The 20,421-nt window shown below is 55.1% G+C and overlaps 1 protein-coding gene across 1 annotated transcript; it reads left to right on the top strand.

The window, feature by feature from the left end:
• Nucleotides 1-7,044: 7,044 nt before the first annotated feature.
• Nucleotides 7,045-12,511, top strand: PERM1 (PPARGC1 and ESRR induced regulator, muscle 1). The gene is made up of 3 exons (XM_075721767.1): nucleotides 7,045-9,097; nucleotides 10,488-10,604; nucleotides 12,432-12,511. The coding sequence occupies exons 1-3, from the start codon at nucleotides 7,045-7,047 to the stop codon at nucleotides 12,509-12,511; spliced, it is 2,250 nt and encodes a 749-aa protein (XP_075577882.1).
• Nucleotides 12,512-20,421: the final 7,910 nt, after the last annotated feature.

The raw sequence follows: 20,421 nt of genomic DNA, 5'->3' as shown, positions 1-20,421 counted from the left end.
TGGGATTCCCATTTTACAGCCCCAGCCTTCAGAGGGTTAATGTCATCGGCTCTCCAAGGCTGCTTTAATTCAAGCCAGACCGGAGTGCTGCACAAGGCAGCCTCCCCTGGCGCTGGAGCCTTTGCTCCGGGACTCTCCCGCCCTCCGGAGAGAGGGTGAGCAGAGCAGCCATGTGCAAGGAGCTACCGGTGTCTGTTGTGCTTGCAACCTGACCTCTCCTTTGCTCTTTGAAGCTGCTGACAGTGGGTGGGCTGAGATCAGTGGAGTGGCCGATCTGCTGGGAGTTAGAATAACACAACCACGATGCCCTGTTCAGCTGGGAATAGGATCTGTTTGGAAGGGGGTGGGCAGCGCAGGGGTGAAGAACCTGGGACCTTGAGGACTGACAGAGTCCTGCAGATGTGGAACAGCTTGCATTTGGGGCTGGGGTGGGAGGGGAGACCCTTTCAACTCAAAACATAATTAATCAGTGACTTGGACAGAAAACGGAGCTGTGGCTGCAGGTCCAGCTACCGTTGCCCTTTCCAGGCCCACAGCCAGAATGGGGAGGGGAGGGGAGAGCTTCACCAAGTTGACAATATCTGAGACAGTCTTGGGTCCTTCTCTCTTTCCACACCTCATCCCAGAGCTTGCTCTCGCTCCCAAGGGCCAGGGTCAGCATGCTGGCCAGCAGTGCCTTCCCCTCCACTGTTCCAGCCCAAAGCAACCTCTTTCCCTCACGTCACAATGCTGGGTGCAGGAGAAAAAGAACAGCAAAGAGGTGGCCCAAGACACCAGCACATGCTCCTGTGGGTTTTGCTTTATGCCTTTACCACATGGGTCTTGGGACCTCCTCATCCCCAGCTGGGATTGCCCAAAATACCATTTTTTTGCTAAGCACACATAAAATAGCTGGTGAAACCTTTAGCAGGAAGCTGGAAGTAGCTGATACAATGGCATTAGCTGATACAATGGCATCTGTCTTGCAGAGAGCCTGATCCCAGAAGCAAGAGGTGCAATCTCACCTGCTCCCATGCTGAGCTCAGGCAGCCCTCACTCCTTTCAGCACTACCTCCCTGGCAGTGGAGGAAGCCGAGGTGCAGCGTGCTGGGGCCGAGGCAGCAGGAGCAGCAGCGGGGAGCGCACACAGAGGGGCCTTTGGTCCTGCCCTTGAGCCCCCGGCAGCCTCCCGGGAAGGCCAGGAGAGGAGCTGCCCCCCAGCTCAGCCTGCCAGTGGGACTGTGAAGGAGACGGGGCGGTGGGGAGGGGAGGCAGGTCCTGCTGTGGGTGGGGTAGGTGTAAGGGGTGGCTCAGCACTGCCCTGGGCTGCCTGCACCCCTCTCTTTTGCATATGAAGAAGAGCCCCGAAGGAAAGGTCTGAGCCAGCACTTGGGTGTGGTGCCAGCCTTGTGGGGTGATGCCAACGGAGATGCCAATGTCTTTTTTTGTTGCTGTCCGGAGGGCTTGGAGTGGCCCTGGCCCTGGGCCGTGCTGTGACCCCCGAGTTGGGAGACTACTGGTATTGCTGCCTTGCATTGCAGCAGCACCTCTGAGCCCCTGCACCTCATGTGTGCAACGATGTGCAAAGGCGGAACAGGCTTTACCCGAAAGCGCTTAGGAGAGGTTGGTGACTGCGGAGATCGAGCTGCCTGCTGGCTCAGAGATTTGGACACCCACACGTGGCAGCTAGTGACCTACCTGCGTGGATCACTGAATGTCTAACGTTGCAGCACAAAGCAGGACAGGTTTGCTGTAGAGGCTCCCAACATGCGCAAGTCAGTGTCAGCAAAGACCCTGCTCTTCCAGCCTTACGGAACACGGCTTTTTCCTTTCCCCTAGAGACACCACACCAGCCGGATGGGATGCTCAGGACATGTTAGCTTCCCCTACTCCCCTCCCTTACAGCCTGCAATCCTGACTGCTCTAATACCATTACAGTCCTAATGTCCTGGACATCTAAGACCCCTTTTTAGGATTAGCATAGACCTGAGCCCGTCAGGAGGAGGTTAAAAATCTAGGGAAACTGCTAACTTTCTGGCTGTAAGTGACATCTAGTGGAAATGGCAGGAAGAATGAGTTCCACGGGTAAAATAGTGATCCTGTTGGAGTCAGTGGTGAAACTCTGATTCCTGTGAGCTGGAACTTTAGCCCAGCAGCCTCTTTTACAGGAGTTGAAAAAAGAATAGCTCTATCTGTCTGGGTGTGATTTGCAGAGCGCTTGGTGTGCTTGGTTTTTCTTATGTCAGTGAGCAATGTGAAAAGCGAGATGGCTGTGATATGATAGCAGTCACCCGGCCTTACGGCTGCTGGTCCTGAGCTGGAAACACTACAGCCACAACAGACCATGCACTGGTCTGGTATTACTGTGCTACATTAAAACAATGCAGTGGGGTAACTTTGCACTGCTAAGCTTCATGGCACCGTAGGTCTTGCCTGTCCTCCGACAGCTAGCAACTGCTCCTGTGGTTTCATGTGGCTGTAGCTCATCCTGCTGGGTTCTCTGGCTGGGCACCGCGCTGGGGCAGGGGATGGTGGCCCCGCGGCCCCTTGGCTATTCTGGCTGGCAGCGCCTGGAGAGAGGCAAAGCTGGAGAGATGCAGAACCTGCCCCTCAGGGACGGTGAGCCCAGGGTCATGGTATCGGGCCCATCGGTGTCCTGTGCCCCTGAGACAGCTGTGTGCCCTGGTTGCGGTGCCTCCTCTTTCTTGGCACTGGAGGTGGCTGCTTGCTGCCACCCCTGCCCCGGCAGGAAGGGTCCAGCCAGCCAGTAGATGTGGCCTGAGGCTATTCTTGTGTAGAGCAAAGCCAAAGCTTGCAGGGAAACCTGAAACCCAGTGAGACTTGGATTAGCAACCTGAAACTCAGGCCAGGATACAAGCCTTTTGGAAGAGTTTGGCAGAGTTTCAGGCAAGTGCGGGCTGAGTTTCAAGTCAGCTAAGGCTGACCTTTGAATGAGCCCGCTGCTGGCTGCTCGGGAAGCATGGGCCTGAATTTTAAGAGAGCCTGGGGAGTGAGTTTCAGGAAAAAAAAAAAAAGAAAAAGAAAAAAAAATCCAAACAGTTAAAGGGTTTAGGCAAAAACAATGCAGACCTCTTATGGTTTGGGGGTGATAATTCCTAGCCACTCACCTGCCCCCAAACCAGCAAAACCAGACTGGTGGTTACAGCTTCATTGCACTCTGAGTTTCAATGCAGACTTAACCCCTTCCTCAGCATGGAGTAAACTGTTACTTCCAGGCTTTCTCTGGGGTAGATCTAAATTCCCTGTTTGCTCTCTGCCCGGCACAAGGGAGGTCTCATGGCTGCAAGGTCGAGGCTGTACCTGAGCAGCTCAGCATCCCTACTCCTGGACACGAAGGGCTGAGCTATCTATATGGCAGTTTGTACCTCGCAGGAATTTATGGAAGGGGAGAAATGAATCGTCTCAAGGGGGAGATCACAAGATGGAAAGGCTGGTGCTGTGAGAGCAGAAGACCGGAGTCCAGGGATCAGCCAGAGATGGGCAGACAAGGCCCATCAGTGACCAAGGCTGAAGGATGGTGATCAAGCCAAAGTAGAAGAAGGTGTGAGAAAATGGCCACAAATAGAGCTGTCTGTCCCAGGCAGTGGGAAGCAGCAAGGGCCAATGTAGTCTTGCTCCTGAAGCTGTGGACATATTTCTCTTCCCATTATGGTTTTTTTTTTTTTTTCTTTTCCCCATTGCTTTTCCTGTCTTCCTCCTGTAACACACAGCATGTGATGGGTCTTGATCAGGGCAGGGAGGACGTGTTTCTAATCAGACCCACATTTCTCTGCATTATCTGCGTCGTCTCGGCAGTGAATTCAGCCAAAACCCCCATACTTGTGATGTTTTAGTGCTGATTTTAAAAGCTCTGCAAAGGTAGAGTTTTCCCAGATGGACTTTCCTGGATAGGAAATTGCTTATCTGAGAGTATTAGTCTATATATCTCTGATAGGCCCTTTCCCCCCTGGCAGTCTGTTGAAGTCCCTTTACACTGGGAGTAACGAATGTGGAGCCTGAAGCCACAGAAGGGGTCTTTATGCCAAAGGAAGTGCCCCTCCATGGCACTCCCATTTTTTTCTTGCCTAAATCACTTTTCCATGCCCTTGATTCTAGCTCTTTCTCCCACGCTGTGTCCTATGTCGTCAGGCAGAGAGGGGCCTCATCTGCTGCTTTATTTCAGGCCCTTCTCTAATTACACATTGACATTAGTTATTTATATAATGTCCTTAATACCAAAGCGTCAATACTGGAGGTGCTGGGAGGTGGTGGGGAGGCCCGTGCCCGCCTGCCCGTGGCTGGGCAGGTGGTGTCCGCCGGTCACCTTGGTCCAGAGGTGCTGGAGCGGCCCTGCAGCATCCCAGCATCTGCCATCAGCTCCTCTGGAGACAGCTCCGGAGAGCTGGAGCCAGGTATCCCAGAGAGGCACAGGGTCACGCACCACACGCCAGAAGGTAATCAGAGACAGTCTGTCCAGGCTGCAACTGCTGGATGTCCTTCGCAGACAGCGTAATTCCCTCTCTGCAGCCTGCGTGGCTCGGGGCAGCGCGCCTTGCCCTTGAAGTCCACGCTGTGCTTTTATGGCCCCCCCAGAGGAAGGCAGGGAAGCGCTCGCAGATGCGTAATTTCCCCAAGGACGGTGTGTGGGCTTTACCCTGGACAGCTAAACAAATACTTGGATGTCTCCTGCACCGAGACTTGTTTGTGTCTCCGAGGCCAGGGTGGAACGTGTGGTGGGGTGTGTGCAGTTCCTGTTGGGTTTGGTGTGTGGCTGCTCCAGCGTTGGTTTTAAATGTGACACTGATAACACAGGCCGCCAGCCCGCTGCTGGCTCCCAGTTCCGTCTCGCTGCCTCTGTCTCTTTTATGTTCTCTGCTGCGGTTTGCAAGGCAGAGTTTAAAGGTTTTTCTGACTAACCCTGGCTGCCGGACTCAAAGGGAAGGAAGTCGACTGCAGCCAAGAAAAGGAAGCCAGTTGGTTTCCCTTCTGCGTCTGCGAGCGCGTGTGAGGGGGAGAGGGAGAAGGGTGTAGCCAGATCAGAAACGAGATAGGATGGGAAGACAGCAGACCTCTTTCCTTCCATATTTTCTCAGCTCGACAAGCTCCCTGCGTGCGTCAGCCCGGCGCACGGAGAAAGGAAGCGTGTCCTGGTCGATATTTACCCTGCAGTGTGGGGCAGCGCGCTTCAGCTCCAGCTGCCGGTGGGCTGCGTGCTCCTGGCTCGCTCCCTGGCCGTGCAGTGCGTGGAGGCAGCCACGACGGGGAGCTTCCTTCCCGCAGGATGGCTGGTGCTGGCAGGGCAGGGCAGGGCAGGGCAAGAGGCCCAGCTGCTCTCCAGCCTCCGCGGCAGGAGCTGGCTGCTGGCCCCCGGCTCCCTGGGGCGTGCGGTGCGGCATGGCCAGCACCCCAGCCCCGCTGAGGACCCCCGAGATGGATGCAGAGCATGTGGGTCCCTCCCAGCTCCTGCGGCATCTCCGTGGCTGGCCATGTCCAATTTTGGGGTCTACAGCAACCGGGTGGCCAGAGCCTTGGGGCGGTGCTGGCCCCCCTTGGAGCAGCAGGGCTGGGCGCTGGGCTCGGGCTCACGCTCGCAGGCGCTGTGCTGCAGGCAGCTACTTCAGGGCATCTATTTCTGTCCCCTGGGACGGGGGGGGCATGCAGTGGGAGGCAGGCTCCAGGACTCGCAGGAGCTGAGGGCTATTTCTGGCTCTGGTTGCTGACCCACCGGGCCACCCTCGGCTGGTCGCTTCCCCTGTAACTCCCTCCTGCCAGGCTCACCCTGAGTCTCCAACCCAAGGCTCCCTCCACTACCCACACACCAGATGCTCCTGGGCAGCATGGGATGGCTGCCACGCACCATGCAAGGTTTGTCACAAGACCATTGACGCTGGCTGTGATCTTTTGATGTAAATCTGCAGGAGACTGGCAAGAAGTGCCCTAGGAGTGCTACCAATAGGTGAACGATGCCCCAAGGCATGTTTTTGTCACCCTAGAAATGGGTAACCTACAGGCTGAGGCAAAGAGGTGGGTATGTTGTAAAAAGGACAGTCGTTGCCAACCAGACGTCACGCTCTGCCTTGTGCTAAAGCTGTCAGCTCTGTGGCCTGGGCCCCTTCTCTGCTGGCCGTCCCACGGAGCAGCCCCGGGCAGAGGGCAGAAGCAAGCAGCGGGCATCAGCAGCGGTCCCAGAGACCCCGGAGGCTGTGGGACAGAAACACATTGGCTGGCACCCTCACAACTTCCCCACCAGCTTCTATATACGGCCTGCCCTCTCTGAACCCATCACACTCGGATCTCAAGTGACACACTGGGGGGGGGGGGGGGGGGGGGTATCTATTTTTAGCCCCTGAATGGATCTGTGCTGGAGCCGAGCTCTCTGCCCCCATCAAGGGTACAGCATCATGTTGTGCTCGGAGGATTTTCCTGCGTGGCTCTTTGAATGGCTCCATCACCGGCTTAGATTGTGGTACAGGTAGGATGCAGCTTTGTGATCGCTCTGCTTCTTCTCTTACCTCTGCTGGTTTTGGGCTCTGTTGCATCTCCCTCCCCAGAGCCACGGGTACGGAGGGGGCTGCTGTGGCTTGCTGAAATGTCCTCGTTTGGACTGTGCTTCATGCTAACTTCATGCATGACGCCGCGGCAGCAGGGCTGCTCAAGAGCGTAAATCCCCCACTTTTTAAAATGGGTTGTAGGCAAAAGGAGTAGGAAAGGGGTACGTGAGGTGCGATGCTGCTGTGGAGAGAATCCCAAACCCTCTGTGCTGCTGTGCTCGGGGAGCAGAGGCAGAAGGGATCTGAGGGGGTAGCAGTGGTCTCTCACTGCTGGCTGAGTTATGGTCCCGCACAGCCGTACCTGTCCTTCTGAGCCTGCCAGGAGCTGCCCTTGCCTCCCACTGATTTCAGCTGGAAAAGAGTGAGGATGACTGAATGCAGATGGCAGGGAAGCAGGGCAGGAACGTGGGGGGAAAGGGTTAGGAGCAAACACATTGCCTGTCTGCTGATGCTGGTGCCCCCTCCTCATGCCCTCATCTCTCCGGCCCCCTCCCCTTGCTTTGCTGCTGCAGGCATGGATAACTTCGAGTACAGCATCCAGCTGAACGACAAGGACTGGGCTGAGTTCTTCTTGGCGTCGGAGGAATGCAACCTAGCGCCAGTCGCCCTGGCCACAGCCGAGGAGCAGTGTCTCAGTGACATTGAACAAGGGGACGGCGTGCCGGGGAGGGACTGCCGCGCCAGCACAAACGGGCAGAGCGCAGCGCGGGTGGGCAGCAGGCCAGGGCCTGGCACGGGAAGCTCTGCCCCACGTGGGGTGCCTGGAGACGCCTCCCTGTGCTGGCCGGCCGGCGGGCACCTCACCTTGCCGGAGCTTCTCTCGGGCAGCGAGGACGAAGCGGACCTGGGCTCGGTCGGCAGGTTTCTGTGCCAGAGTGACAAGCCCGGCTGCCCTTCGTACGCTCCGATGCCCAGCGCACAGGGGAGGCAGCCCCCCTGTCCCTCTGCAGCCACCCTTGCTGGCCCGGCTGGCGGCACAGCCGAGAGCAGCCCAGGGCAGGACACAGCATGTGAAGCAGCAGCGCCGCAGCCAGCATCGGCATCGGAGAAAGGAGCAGCCGGCGGCAGTCAGGCCATGGAGCCTCCCAGCCATCCAGCTGGAGCAAGCGCCCCTGAACAGGGAGGGGACGCAGGAGGGGAATGGACCCGTGGCAGCCCGGTGGTGGCACAGCCAGAGGCTCCGGTGCAGGGCAGCTTGCCGGTGCTGGCTACCTCCCCAGAGGGTTCGGCGAGGAAAAGTCCTAGCGGCGCTTCCCGCTCGGAGCTCGGGCTATGGGGACCCTCGCATGACCACCCCCCAAGCCCAGCCCTGGAGACTGCACCCAGAGCTCCTGGCTGCCCGGTGTGGGAGGAGGTGAGTGGGGAGAGAGCGGGCGCCAAGCCGAGCTCCCCGGCTGGCTCCCCAGAAGTTGTGAGGCCCAAGGTGCCAGGACAGCTGAGAAAGAGCCGCAAGCAACGTGGAGCCGGTGCTGCTGAGGCAGCCCAAGGGGACAGGGAGCCTGCGGGGGCTGCAGTGCAGGGGACTGGCGTACCCACAAAGGCATCTTTAAGCTCGCCACTGTCCTCACGGAAGAGCAAAGGGAAGGAGAAGGCAGCCAAGCCAGCTCCTGTGAAGCCGGGGAGCGAGGAGGCAGGGGAAAGCAAACGGCCGATGCCCGGCCCTGGCACAGACGAGGGCGATCCAGCCGTGAGCGCTCCGCCAAAGCAGAAGGTGAAGGAGCCGGGGGCACAGCCCCTGGGGAAGGCGAAGGCCACCAAGCCTTCAAAGCCAGGGCCGGCTGGTGGCTTGGGCGTACGTGACAATGTGCTGCTGATTCCTGCCAGCGGAGCCGCGGCTCCTGCAGGAGAGGCATGCCAGGAGGTGCTGGGGAAGCCTCTCCATCCCAAGAGCGTGGCAGCTTTTGTAGGGGATGATGCTGAGGGAGCTCATGGGGAGCCTGCAGCTGAGACCCCCGGGGAGCTGGGCCCCCCATGCTTTGCAGCTGGGGCCTCTGCAAGGGCAGACACCCTGGATGTGACTTGGCCTGAGATGTACGAGTATTTGTTCTGTGACTCCCAAGGGGAAGAAGAAGGAATGGGGAACTCAGTGGAGGGGGAGAAAACACCCTTGGAAAGGGAAATATCCTTGCCTGAACTGTATGAATATTTTTTCAATGAACCAGAAGGAAACAGGAAAAAAGTCAAGGGTAAAGACAGGAAGCGAAAGAAGTTCAGCAGCTTGGACCACGCTCAGCTGCAAAATGAGGATCCCGACTCGGCCCCAGTCAAAGACTCCCTGGTTATCTCAGTCCCTGAGGTGTATGAACACTTCTTTCTGGACAGGCCTGGGAACAGGGTGGGCTGGAGAGGGATTTTCTCCATCACTCCAGCCTCTGAGGTGAAGAAAGCTGTGGGGGCTTTGAAGTCCCTCCTGCAAAGGCCAATGTACCTCATCAGAGGCCAAGCCCCAGCCCCCCAGGCTCTCGTGCGGAGAGGATCTGGAGAGAAGCTCCCCCTCGTCCCGCTGGCTCCGTTGGGAAGAGGCCAGGCGCGGCCAGAAGCTTTGGACATGGCCCTTGCACTGACAGGTAAAGCACTGTTACCCCCTGCCCGCGGCCCGACAGCCCCGGCTCGCTGTTGTGCATAGATATTCCTCTGCCTTGTGTGGCCTGCCCTGCTCCCACCCCTTGGCAAGCCTGGCAGCCAGCTCTGGCCGTGCTGCAGCCATCGCCACTCCAGCCGCAGCGGCATTAAGGCCACCGTACAGAGGGGAGCATTTTGGTGGGCTCCACCAGGTATCGTGGAGAATCCTGGCACGTTGCCTTGCCACGCAGCAGCCCGGGCCTTTAGCAGGGATCTTTGGAAGCGTGGCTAAAGCCACCACCATGACACGCTGTGTCGCATTGGCTCTCTCTTGTGATGCTCCCGCGGTCCCTATGCCAAGCGAGTGCTGCTGGCCAGGCCCCGCAGGCGGGCTCCCAGTGCTGGGACAGGGAATCTGGGTATATTCTGGGCATACCTTGCTTTGCTCCCTGCAAACTCCAGTCCTGGGGCAGAGGTGGTCATGAGAAGGAACAAGTCTAACCCATAGGGCAGCCAGCGTATTTATCTTAAAGCCTGTATGATGCTGACAGCCACAGTGTCTCACAGTTAATATTAAAACCAAACAATGAATGAGTCATCCCAAAAGGTGCCTGAAAATAGAGCTCCCAGTCTGTTTGCACAGAGGAAAAACCCCTTTGCCGTGGTCGTAGCTAATTAATAAGCCAGCTTTAATTAAAAGCCTGATCAAATAAACATAGGAGCAAAAATAACCTACTCTTGCAACATGTCTTCAGGTTGTGCTAGACTGGAACGGCAGCAGAGAAAGAAATGCAGAGCACTCAGGGCTGCCTCCCTCCCTGGTCCTAGCAGGCAGCGGGAGCAAGGTGGGATCCGGGGAGAGCTGCTGAGCACTGGTGCTTCTCAGGGGGCTACATGTTCTCCTAGAGCTGCGTGCGTCTCAGCGCCTTGTCTTGCAGGAAGGGGACCTTGTCCGGAGCAGCCTGCCTGCAGCCCCAGTGCATCAGCAGCCAGCCCGGGAATTGCTCTCTCCTAAATCTACTCCCCACTTCCAGCCACCCCACAGGGGTGCGCTGGGAAGAGATGCAGGGAGGTGGTGAGGCAGTCAGAGGTCCCGGAGGCGGCATGTCCGCTGGCTGTGCCTCCCAGGCCCATGGGTAGCATTAACAAATATTTGCTTCGGGCTCTTAAAGTGCAAAACTGAGCGGGGTAAAAAATGTGCCCCTCTCCTTAGGAAATGTACCTGAGTCCTAAATAGACATGTTTGACTGGACTAACGGTGAAAAAAGGTCTTTTGGGAGGGAAAACGTGTGACAAAGATGTATTTCTCTGGGAGTGCAAGGGACTCGCTGCCCCAGGAGCCTGCTGTGGCATAGGAGGTGTTGTAAAACCCCAAGCCTTGTGTTCTTCTCGCAGGGAGACCCGAGGCTCCACTGGCACTGACCCACAAAGACATGTGCCTCGTCTTCTGTGCCTTTGCGTCCTGGGCAGTGAAGACCTCCGACCTGCAGGCTCCGGATGCCTGGAAGACCAGTACGTACGGTGCCCAGCCCAGCGGGAGAGGGGTGGGAAGGACCTTGTGGAAGACATGGTGGGGAGAAAGGCAGTGATGCTAACACACCTAAGAGTGCCTGTGGGAAAATGCAGTCCTTTTCCTGCTTTTCCAAAGGGCCCTGTTACTTTCTAATACCTTCTCTCTCCCATGGAAATGGCAGTCCTGATTACTACTCACTTACGTTGTCCTTTCCCCACACACAGTAGCTGCTGACTTGAACTGAGCCGTAGGACAAGTCTGTGTTCCTAGCTTTGGCCCTGCTCCATCCAGCCTCTGTCAGGGACCAGTACCAGTGTGTCAGGGGAAGAGAGGTTTCTTTAGGATCTGTGCTGGCTAGAAGCTGAATCAGGACCTCAAGTATGCAGGTTTATACTCCTTCATCTCAGCTGACACAAATGCATATTATTTTTCTAGCGTGCTGTAAAGGTATAATCTTTTTTCTAAATACAGCTTAGCTGAAGTATTATCCTGGTGCACTGAGTCCTGTGAGTAACTGGGGCTCTGTCAGTTCTTGTCCTCTCCAACCACAGCATTTGTTATGGTGGGGAGAGAGGAAGCTCGGACAGCAGGAATTAACTGGGGTGTGGGTCGCTGGATGAGCAGGGAGCAGGACAGCGAGCGCAGCGGCCGTGCCCCGGCCGCAGCAGCTGAGCGCGGGGTCCAGCCCGTGGGCACCAGCGAGCCCCCGCCACGGGGCGAGACGCCGGCGCCAGGGCTTCCTGCTGCTTGTCCCGGGGAGGAATGTTCCCCGCTAAGGTCACACAGGAAGCTGACACCCCGGGCTGAGAATAGCTCATTAGCTAAAGTTGCTCTGTGCAACCATCACAAGGAGCTTTTGGCCTGCTCCTCCTTGCCTTCTTAGTATTAGATGGTAGACGTGGCCTCAGAGAGGGTGTGAAAAGCGGGATACGGGCCTTGAGCCCTCAGGATTGCATAACCCAGCGAGGAGGGGAGGCAAGAGACAGTTTGACATCCCGGTCTAGCAATTCTCTTTTGGCATTTTAGGTTCTAACAAATTGAATTTCCCTGTCTATGTCCCAGGATCTATCTAACATATAAATCAAAATCAAGTCTGAATTTAAACTGGGAAGTCCAAAGGCATGGCTTGGGTTCCCAGTTTTGCTTGGGAACAGATCAGGGGAATTTGACCTCTCTTATAGGCCAAGCTAAAAAACATTAGCTGAAAGTACAGAGAAGGGCTTGATTCTGTGTATAAGCTCCATTAGTTATTTTTTGTATCTCTACATTTTCTGATTCTGGGTTTGGGGTATTTTCTGCTTTTGGCTGGGATCAGAGTATCCACAGATAACCCACAAAATGATATTTTTCTTGGCATCTTCCTGGTCCAAACAGAAGTAGAAAATGAAGGGACTGTCCTGAAGCCCTGGTGAGATTTCCTACTGTGACCTTCTCATCCGAGATTAGACCCATTAGATCTCTACATGAACCTGTATATCTAACCACCACTCATCTCTACCACACACATGACGTCTATCTTGTGTTTCCCTTAAAAGCAGACGTTTCTTGTGAAATGGTGGTGTGATCTGTGTGCCCAAACTATAGAACTAGATGTGGTTGGCCAGGCTGTGAGCAGCTCAGGACTGAACACACTGGGAACAGGCACAGTGTGGTGGGGGTGAAGAGCAAAGGCAAGAGGGGTCTGAGAAAAGGGAGGAGAGCGACCCCCTAGGTCCCATGGACCAGAGTGAGCCAAGTAGCTTGTGATCTTCAAGTTTGGAAAAAGATCTTCAGGTTTGGAAGAAGCACCCAGACTCACTCTGGAAATGTGTTGGGCTCTTTTCCAGTGTTCCTGGCAAGTTTTGGCACGCTTTCTGCCATCCGGTACTTCCGAAGGCAGGTCAGAGAAGGACGTCCCCGGACCTAGGCTCAGCGCACACCAGAGGTGCTTCCTGAGGACAGGCAAGGATGGTGGAGGCAGAGGTGGGGGACTTTGTTCTTGGGCAGTGTGAGAAGCCTGGATCCCAGCACCAAGACTTCTCTGGACCCATCCCTAAACGGGACAGGATGTCACAGGAAGCAGGATCCTTCCGGTGACAGTCATTTACAATACGGTAGGCAGTTTGCACCGGTACTGGACAGAAGAGGAGCCCAGCGTGGGCTGGCTCTGTTCTTTCTTTGCACACTTCTTGCATACTTGTGCTATCTCCTAGGAGTAGTCACAGTGTCTGTTCCAGGGCGCTGCTTGTCCATCCTCCCTGGTGAAGTCAGATGGTGGCAAAGGAAGGCACTGAAGTAGTGGAGGGAGGTGAGGGCAAAAGAAACCAGGGAAGTGCTTCGTTCCTATGAAAGGGTTGGGGTGTCTGTGAAGGAAGAGAGGAGAGAGCTTTGGGGAAGAGCTGTCTCTGTCCAAACATGGTGCTTTGCTAAGCATGTGCTGGCTACGTGCGGCTAACTGGGCAGCAGCTAAAGGGGGATGGAGAGGCCACTCACTTGGCAAGGCCCAGGTCTCCCGTGACCGGTTTGGCTCACCGCAGGAGGACTCATCCTCTTGGATTTCACGCCAAGAAGTCACGGCTTGGTCTAACAGTTCAGGAGGCTGAGATAGGGTTTCTGTTGCATGTGGCCGCCTCAGCCCTGCTGACCCAGAGTTGCGGATGCAGTGTCCGTCCCCGCAGGTGAGGAGCACCCACTGCAAGGACACATCGCTCCCGTCGGCAGAGGATGGGCAGGTGTCACGCAGCCAGAGCCAGGGGAAGGGGCAGCCGGGAAGGGCCCTGCAGGAGGCTGTGCAGGACGGAAAGGGGCTGCAGGGGAAGCAGGGAAAGGGGCTGAGCTCAGGGAAGCCTCAGGAAAGAGCCCTGACAAGGACAGGAGCGTGTTGGAGAGGAGGAAAAGGCACATGTACATGTTTGGCTCTGACAATCACCAGATGAAGGGTCTGGGTGTATCACTTGGTCCCTCCGCTGCCTCCCATCCTAGAGACATAGAGTTGGCTGGGAGGAGATGTCAAGTGAGGAGGTGCCGTGGCTGAGTGTGTAACCTTGGGGGGCTGGAGGAGGGGACCCGGAATGGAAGGTGGGGTGAAAAATGAAAAGGAAGTGGTTCAGGTTCTTCCCTGTCTCTAGTGCCTTGATCATCACTCAAGGGCATTATTCATGAGGGTTTTTCTTCACTCCCAAGTCTGATAACGGCAAGAATGTGAGATTTGTTAAGCACTTAGGGACCAGATCCATGAAGGTACTGGGGGAAATCTGCCCAGAATACCTGTGTGGATCTGCCTATGGGCTTTATAGGAACAGTCTGTGGCAACGTTTGTCTTAACGAAATGAGAGAGAAGAGGTTTAGCTCTTTCCTTGTAATGCAGAGTGTCATGCAATTTTAATGTGTGTGGGGTTGTACTTCAGACCATGTATTATTGCTGATAAGAGAGCACTCTGTACAATTGTACAGTGAGATATGTAGCAGTAAATAGCAAGAGAGAGAGATGTACAGGCTCTATATGGACTATAGTAGCTGTATATCCAGTGAGAGGGGTTTTGTGGAGGAGGAGAACAGATAAAATGTGCTGGAAGCTTCTAATAAAGATCTATCTCCTTTAATACTTTTGTGTACATTCCTGTGTCTACGTTGTTTGTGTGTGAAACTGTTGAATGAGTACTGAGTTTTCAAAGAGCAAGAAATCAATCTATTATGTGTCTGTTGATACGAAAATGTAGGAGTGGATGTGCTGGTTGAGGAGCCCTGGAGGACAGACTATGCAGGGCGATGGGCTGCTTCTCCTCTTCTTTGGCTTGGTCCCCATGCCTGCCCCTCTGAGACACATCCTGGCTGTCGCATGTCGCTAACAGCCTGATCCAGAGAGCCATGCCCTCTCTCCTGTCTCAAAAGCACTCAGGACTCGAGTAGAGTGCCGCTCTTGCCAGCCCTCCAGCCAGCTCCTCCCGGGGACCCCTGAACAGATCAGCGAGCACAAGTCAAGGCACAGCAGCAGCTCCCTGGTTCGGTTCATTTACCCTCATCGCCTCTGCCCTCGCCAGTCCCCGTCAACGCAGCCAAGCTCTCCAGTCTGAGCCACATCCAGGAACGCCTGGCACTGCAGCCTCAGGCCCTGAAAGATTTGCCCAGCAGACCTCGCTCCCTCCAATGAGCAGGAGCACGGCGGGAACAGGGCAGGCTGAAGTGTTCGCATATGCTCAGTTTTACTATTTATCCAGCCATAATCCATTAAGTGCTCTCCGCGTTCTCAGTGGCAGGTGGAAATACAGCAGCCTTGGCATGGCGGGTGGGTAATGGGGGAACAGCTGGAGAAATCGGGCAATTTCATTATGTGGGGCTTTCCTGGGGGACTGTCACACGGAGCTGAGCAAAGCAGAAAAAGGTCAGAGGAGGGCAGCAGACAGGTTTGCTGAAAGGAAGGGGTCTCTGGGACTGCCAGCTCCTGCCTCAGGGGGCTCTGGCTCTTCCTGCCTCATTCCTCACGCAGAGTGAAGTCCCCAGGGTAAGGGACATGGCTAAATCCTGAACGGTCACTGTTGACTTCTTGCTTGGTTTGAATTTTTCAGATTTTGTGGTTTCTAGCCTTGTCACACAAATCTGGAGGAAATAATGTTTTCCCTTCACTTTGCAGATGCAGGAACAGTTCATTTCCCTCCCAACCATGTACAGTACTCCCAGGTGCAGTGCTGGCAGTTAATAAATGATTGTGCTAAAGGCACTAGATTTAATACTGGGCAAAATGGTCGGGAGAGCTGTTCTGGTTTGTCTCAGCGTCTCGGGGATTACAAAGTTGACCTGAAGATCTCACTGGAACTGGGAGAGTTTCTGGCCAGAAACCATAATGTTGAAGACACTTTTGATGACATTAGCCCCTCCAGGGAGGTTTGGATGGGGCAGGGCTCTGTGCTGGGATGTGGGGAGTCTGCATGTGCCCGTGTCAGCCGGATCTTTTCTAAGCAATGCCTTTGCTTTGGGGACCTCATCTTGCCTGGGGAAGTGGTTTTGTTCTTAGTCGCTCCCCACAAGCCAAAGCTGCAGACGTTTGCTGCAATGGGGGTGCTACCAGTTCAGCTCACTGCCAGGGTGCCTTGAGAGGAATGAGGAAGCTCAGCCAGTTGAGGCTGGGCTGGAGAACTTCCCAGCAAACGTGTAGCTGCTAAATCGCTGCTGGGAAGAGATTTGTCCATCCCCTTCTGCCGGCGTTGCTTGAAGGCTCTGTGCGTGGTTTTTGCAGGAAGCCGACTTGTTCTGCTGCTTGTGGACAGTCAGGCTACAGTCAGAGACGACCGTCAGTTTTCCTGAACGGCACAGGGCAGGCGTGGCACTGACGGGAGGCTGCAGGAAAGCTGCCAGGCAGACAACTAGTTTAGGAGTGGTTTGGGTGCAAGTAGTAATACCAGGTACGATCCAGAAAAGAATCAGTCCTAGATGTTGCAAGAAGAGAGAATGGTCGGTGATGCTCTGCACTCCCAGTGCCCTGGTCCATGGATGAGCCACGTGCAGCTAAAGCTGCTCTCGGGGTAGGACAAGTAGGCTCCTGGCTGTCCCTGACCCACTTGAGCTGGGAAAGGCACGGTGGCACCGAGCACCTGTTTTCCCACTCCGAGGGACGCGGGGTGTATCTCACTCTCTCAATGCCTCTATCCTAGTCTTCAAAAACTTGTGCTCAGTTTCTTCCCAGGAGAGTTCAGCGCTCACGTTATGCTGTAGGTAACACGATGTGCCTGTCACCTCTACCAGCGAGTGCCCTTTGCCTATCTGTGATAACTGGTGTCTGAGCCTTTAGAGCTTGGAGACGTAAATGTGATTTGGCACCTCCCCCTGCTAAAAGTTACCGAAGGTGCCAGATGATCCATCAGGTTATAGGTGCATTTCACACTCCTTTTGATCTCTACTGCAAGAAGTGGGTGAGATAAATATTTCATAGATGTTTTCAGCCCACTGCAGAAGCGAAAGGAAATATTGAAAGATCTTGCTGGTATCGGGAGATCAGCTCTGGGAGTGTCTACTGTGCTCAGTCAAGCAGCAGTGTCTCTGGTGTCCTTCAAGGAAACCAGCCTGGACTTGCCTGCAATTTTAATGCTTGGTTTATTCTCCGACCTTTTCAGCTCTCTCCTCTCCCTCCATGGCGAGGTCATCTTGCGTGTACCTCACCCTGGAGGGAGGAGGCTGGAGCTCACCATCTTTTGCAATAGCAGCAGCCACCACAATAGAAACGACCTTGTCAGTGCATCCTTGCTGCGCTGGGACTGTTTTCCCTTCACCGAAGACAGTGTCGGTGCTGGAGGTGGGAGCTGTGCCATCCCACCCCACTTCCTTGCCTTGCACGTAGCTCCCACATCTGACACCTTGTCTTGCCAAGCAGATGAAAAAGTCAGGCAGGTGCAACCCTCAAGAACTGCCTCCGTATTTCATCTGGCCTTGATACGCCGTGTGCCACCCGCCTGCCGGAGTCCCGTCCTGGAAGAGGGCTGCTCCTCTCCCCCCTCTCCCGCAGCAATCGGGTTTGCTCGTTCGCTCTTATTTTCGCTTCATCTCTCTGCAAGAAAACCAGAGCAAAGCTTCCTGTGGACGTTTCTGCTAGGCCATCTCCGAGTCCTGACTGTCTTCTCCCCGCACTTCAGAGGGATTTCTGAGGGCTCGTGGTGCTGTGCCGGACCGGGGAGTGCCAGCACAGGGAGGCAGCGGGCAGAGCAGAGGGAGCAGTGCCCTCCCTCTTATCTAGGACCGACAGAAATGCCAGTGGCTTTGGTCGGTCGGCCGGCGGTGAGAGCATGACATATTTTGGTGGATTCCCCCACCCACAGGGCAGTGAGGGAGTTGCTCATCACAGACTAGAGCAAATCCTGCCCATCCTCAGCTCCTCAGGGGACGAAGGGCTCTGCAAGGCAGGCGCTGGGGTTTCCAAGCAGGAACAGGGAGCAGGCTTGCCCAGCAGGTTCTTCCTCGACCTCAGCCGTGGTTTTAGGCAGCCACTCACAGGCAGCCGGCAGGAAGAGACACGCTCATACAAAGTGCTCACCAAGGAATTCCCAGCCCTCAAGTGTCTTTATAAATACAATAAAAAGATCAGCAAGTCCCCGCGGAGCGAAGGAGCAGGAGCTGGCCGGGTGGGCTGCTCTGCTGCAGCTACACCGTGCTTTCAGTTATGGGGGCTTTTTCTCCAAACTCCTGAAGCCAAACGAGCAGGTGACAGGCTCCACTTTCTTTTTTAAAAACCCCTCTCTGCTGTTTATTCTTTGAGCAAAACGAGTTTGAAGTTGTGGCTTGGAAATCAGAAAGCAGAGTGAAATACAGCAGCCCATGGTGTTGCAGTAAGTGTTCTGGTTTTCCAGCTATCGTTTCAGAAGGAGCGGACCTGATGCAGGACTTTTAGCACTTGGAGGGAGTGGGGGGGGTGGAGAGATCATTTGTCAGAGGGTGAATTGCTGGCAGCTAGTATCATCTCATACTTTTCATCTGCCTCTGTGAATAAAGACGCAGCTATCCCGTGACCAAGCTGAGCGGCAGGATGTGTGCAGGCTTGCTGGCAGCTCCAGAGCACTGGACCTGCAGTTTGTGGGCGACCTGGTTCAGAACGTATTTCTGCAGCAGCCAGGTTGTAGAGGATGAATATATTTTTCAGGAAATGAGAGGTATTTTGTGTGTTTACAGGTACTACAGTTCCCATTTTAATGCAACCTGCACTGAGACGCCTAGTGCCACTTTAAATAAACCCTCTATTTTTAAATCCTGAATCAGCTGAGAAACGTGTTGGAGGAAAAGCAAGAGAGTGGGGGTTTTCACGGTCACAAGGCAGGTGTCCGTGAACAGAGCTCACAAACACAGCCCTATTCCCACCTGCTACGGAGCTGCCCGGGTCAGCATCTGGATAGGAAACCATCAGGAGAAAACCAATGGCCTCAAAACCGATGACTCAACAGGGAAACCAGGCTGTCCTGAGGAGCTTGGGTGTGGGTCTTGACCAATCTGATGCTTATGGGGGCTGGTTTGGAAACATTTTTGGGCTTGTACACACACATAAATTGCTCTGCATTAATTATACCAGCCTAGCAAAGCTGTACAACCTTCTAAAGTAGGGACAGATAAAGGGAGAGCAGGAAGGAGTGCTTCTTCTAGAGGAGCTAAACCCAGCTGGGAAAAGGTGTAAGTAAAACTCCTTTAGCTGCTTGTATGGCGGGGGAGCATTTCAGTGGCAGTGTGTTATCACAATCCTTCATTGCTCCAGGGTAGCAGTGAAGAAACAGCAGGGAGCAGGCCTTAGTTGTCAACCGGACAGCAGCATTCAGGGATGGGACCCTCAGGTCCTGTGTGTGCCACAACCCTGCTCTCTCTTGGTGCGAGCCCCTGACGGTGCCCGTTTGCTAAGGGCACGCTCGCATTTCATCTCGAAACGCTATGTTCTGTGCCGGGCAGCAGCTGGAAGTAGCTACACTCTGCCTCAGCAGTACGGCAGGAACAAGGCAATAACTCAGGCACAGACGCGCGAACACGGAGATGGAGTTCAGGACACGAAATAAGAGCCAAACAGACCACGGCAGCTGCGCACAAAGGCGTGCTGGAAGCGTGAGAAATGAGCAGCCTGCATGTTGAAAGGGCAGCGTTTGAGAGAGTGACAAATTTAGCCCAGATGTAGCCAGGGAGGAAAGTTGCCACTCTGGGAGCAGGACTAAAATTGCTTTAGAAGCTGTGTCGTGTCTCTACAACGTTATGAAACCAGGATCTCGCCCCTTGCTACCGGTGGCCCCGTGCACGCGTGCATCACGGTCACCGATCAACGTGATCATGCATCGCAGCTTGGGAGAGCTGCTTACTGGGGGACAGACACACCGGGCTTCTGCGGCCAACGCATCAACCCCTTGCCTGGTTATTCGGTTTCTGGAGCACCTCTGGCTGCGGCACGAACACGTGCCGACTTTCCAAGTGCCAGCGCCTTCCAGCAGCCGCTGCTGTGGGTTGCTGTCTTGCACAGAGCAGTGTGCTTGGGAGGGCAAGCCCTCTGCCTGCCCTGCTGCTCCCAGCCCTAAGAGATTACTGAACTTTAAACTGAGGGCCATATCCAGCTCTTCATTGGTCTTCTCTGCAGAATAACTCTGCAGAGGCAGCCAGGACACCTGGTTTTCTGCCCAGAGCAGATGCGGGGACAGAAGTGGCCTACAGGCATCTGGATGCAGCCCTGAGGACGGTATTTCCTTGCCAAGCAAGCCCCTGCTGTGGCCAGCTCCCCTTCCCAACTGGCTTCGTCAGAAAGTGGTTGCCACGAAGCGAGCTCAGACTGAGAAAAGGGCAAGGGCAGAGCCAAACCCTGCACCATCTGGCAGCCCGCGGTGGGCTCGGCCCCGTACCTGACCCTAGCGCTGGGGCTGGCCAGGGCGTCCCGCTCAGTTCAGCCAGGTTTCCCCCAGACTAGAGAGCAGACAGCACAGACCAGCCCGAGTCGCAGCATGGCACAGGCATTCCCGGCTGCACAAGTGCATGGAGCCATTTGGAGTCACCAATGGATTTTTACGGAGCACCTTTCTGAGACCCCCAGAACACAGGGCTGAAGCAAAGTCTGCTCAGCTTTGGCATTAAACCTCTAGCTGGGTCTCGTTGCCTGACAAATGCAGTGGAGACTTTGCTCTAGGATTAGGTGTTTACAAGTGCCTGAGCTGAACAAGAGACAGTCAGCACTCTGGAAATCCTCCTGGACCCAGGGAACCCAGGGACCCAAAGTCCTCAAGGGAGGAAGGGCTTTGGAAAGGACAGCAGCAACGGACAAAAATTCACCTCCATGAAACCAGATGATGGCAAAGAAAGAGAGGGGAAAAAAAAGTATTCCAGAAGAATGTGTATTGC

The sequence above is a fragment of the Pelecanus crispus genome, chromosome 15 (assembly GCF_030463565.1).
Source record: "Pelecanus crispus isolate bPelCri1 chromosome 15, bPelCri1.pri, whole genome shotgun sequence".
In the NCBI taxonomy this organism is placed as follows: domain Eukaryota; kingdom Metazoa; phylum Chordata; class Aves; order Pelecaniformes; family Pelecanidae; genus Pelecanus; species Pelecanus crispus.
This window is presented reverse-complemented; position numbering and strand designations above follow the sequence as displayed.

What these genes read in the sequence shown, in the direction of transcription:
- PERM1 (XM_075721767.1), top strand. Translation starts at nt 7,045, where the DNA reads ATGGATAACTTCGAGTACAGCATCCAGCTGAACGACAAGGACTGGGCT. An exon ending in CATGGCCCTTGCACTGACAG is followed by an intron (nt 9,098 to 10,487) that starts GTAAAGCACTGT and finishes TTCTTCTCGCAG; the next exon opens with GGAGACCCGAGGCTCCACTG. An exon ending in TCCGGATGCCTGGAAGACCA is followed by an intron (nt 10,605 to 12,431) that starts GTACGTACGGTG and finishes GCTCTTTTCCAG; the next exon opens with TGTTCCTGGCAAGTTTTGGC.